Below are 2,500 nucleotides of genomic sequence, written 5' to 3' on the forward strand. Positions count from 1 at the left end.
TGAGGCCCAGCTGTGCTTTTGGTTATTGAAAGCCAAACCTCCCTTATAAAAGAGACATGATTAGACTGATGAAAGGGAAGGTGTCAGATCAGATACGTTCATACTTACATAAGTCATGAGACTTTCTGGATTGTTGCATCATGAACTGAAGAAATTCACAATCTCTCTCTCTCTCTCTCCCCCCGTTTCTCTCTTTTTGTCTGTCTCCCTCTCTCTTTCTCTCTCTCTGTCTCTCTCTCTCTCTATCTTTCTCTGTCTGTCTGTCTGTCCGTCCGTCCGTCCCCCCAGCAGGTGAGGGGTAACCTGGCTCGCCTGCGTTCCTGTGTGGAGGAGCTGAGGTCTGTCCCAGGGGAAGGGTGCGTCCGCGGCCCCAGAGGAGAGCTGCTCAGACAGGCCGTACTGGACAGCCTGCAGCAGTTTAAACAGTACACACGCCATGCCGCCACAGGCCACCAGGCCACCAACGCCGCCGTAGAGGTGGGTTAGAGACACGGTCACAGACCTGCTGTACACCAGGGGAGGCTGGGGGAGGTAGAAAATCGGAGGACGGGGTCATTGTAATGCATGGAACGGAATGAGGAATGGTGTCGATAAATCATACGTGTTTGATGTCGCCATTCCTCATTCCATTCCATGCATCTATCCATTACCATTCCTTCCAAGTGGCAGTCAACATGCTATGATGCTGTATCTATCTCAGGGGAGGCTGGTGGAGGTAGAAATCGGAGGACGGGGTCACTGTCATGCATGGAACGGAATACGTGTTTGACACCATTCCTCATTCCGTTCCATGCATTACGATGAGCCCGTCCTCCGATTTCTACCTCCACCAGCCTCCCCTTCTGGACAGCCTAGAGCCGTTTAAACAGTACACACGCCCCGCCAGCAAGGTTTCTGTTCTCCCCCTCAAATCAGCGATGCAACCAGGGGTTCCCCCAGCAACCAGTGACATGAATGGAAGAAGGAAAAGAGGCTCTGAAAAGCGGGTGGTTCAAGATCAAGTGTCTTTGTCATTTTCATGTACAGAGCAACAAAATGCTTAAAGCAGAGCAGCTCTACAACATCAATCAACAACAACAACAACAATACAGCGTCATAAGTAAAAATGCAAACATGAATATACTATGCAGCACTCAAAGTAGTAACAGTAAATAACAGTACATAAAGTAAAATAATATGTTCAGAATATGCAGAATACTGAATATATATATATATAAATATACTGACTGATATATATGACTGATTATATATGACATATATGACCATTAACTTGGGACCTGGTCTGGTGGGACCATTAACTTGGGACCTGGTCTGGTGGGGCCATTAACTTGGGACCTGGTCTGGTGGGGCCATTAACTTGGGACGTGGTCTGGTGGGGCCATTAACTTGGGACCTGGTCTGGTGGGGCCATTAACTTGGGACGTGGTCTGGTGGGGCCATTAACTTGGGACCTGGTCTGGTGGGGCCATTAACTTGGGACCTGGTCTGGTGGGGCCATTAACTTGGGACCTGGTCTGGTGGGGCCATTAACTTGGGACGTGGTCTGGTGGGGCCATTAACTTGGGACCTGGTCTGGTGGGGCCATTAACTTGGGACCTGGTCTGGTGGGGCCATTAACTTGGGACCTGGTCTGGTGGGGCCATTAACTTGGGACCTGGTCTGGTGGGGCCATTAACTTGGGACCTGGTCTGGTGGGGCCATTAACTTGGGACCTGGTCTGGTGGGGCCATTAACTTGGGACCTGGTCTGGTGGGGCCATTAACTTGGGACCTGGTCTGGTGGGGCCATTAACTTGGGACCTGGTCTGGTGGGGCCATTAACTTGGGACCTGGTCTGGTGGGGCCATTAACTTGGGACCTGGTCTGGTGGGGCCATTAACTTGGGACCTGGTCTGGTGGGGCCATTAACTTGGGACCTGGTCTGGTGGGGCCATTAACTTGGGACCTGGTCTGGTGGGGCCATTAACTTGGGACCTGGTCTGGTGGGGCCATTAACTTGGGACCTGGTCTGGTGGGGCCATTAACTTGGGACCTGGTCTGGTGGGGCCATTAACATCAAGCCTGTTTCCGGCAGCCAGAGGTCGATAACGATCTGAATGAAGCCATTAGGACAGGATTGTAGGGGCTGTTTCTGACAGAGAGCTGTTGATATGAATGAAGCCATTAGGACAGGATTGTAGGGGCTGTTTCTGACAGAGAGCTGTTGATATGAATGAAGCCATTAGGACAGGATTGTAGGGGCTGTTTCTGACAGAGAGCTGTTGATTAGGACAGGATTGTAGGGGCTGTTTCTGACAGAGAGCTGTTGATATCTATGAAGCCATTAGGACAGGATTGTAGGGGCTGTTTCTGACAGAGAGCTGTTGATTAGGACAGGATTGTAGGGGCTGTTTCTGACAGAGAGCTGTTGATATGAATGAAGCCATTAGGACAGGATTGTAGGGGCTGTTTCTGACAGAGAGCTGTTGATTAGGACAGGATTGTAGGGGCTGTTTCTGACA

The 2,500-nt window shown here is 50.6% G+C and overlaps 1 protein-coding gene across 1 annotated transcript in view; it reads left to right on the forward strand.

Moving 5' to 3' along the window:
• The window catches only part of m1ap (meiosis 1 associated protein), a gene marked incomplete at both ends in the record, with an annotated part of 3,841 nt that overhangs the window by 477 nt on the left and 864 nt on the right, over positions 1–2,500 (forward strand). Inside the window, one exon of the mRNA XM_083697914.1 lies at positions 289–477. Within this exon, the coding sequence (XP_083554040.1) occupies positions 289–477 (189 nt within the window). The remainder of the gene's footprint in view (positions 1–288; positions 478–2,500) is intronic.

This window comes from Argentina silus (genome assembly GCF_951799395.1).
Source record: "Argentina silus genome assembly, contig: scaffold_424, whole genome shotgun sequence".
Classification (NCBI taxonomy): Eukaryota; Metazoa; Chordata; class Actinopteri; order Argentiniformes; family Argentinidae; genus Argentina; species Argentina silus.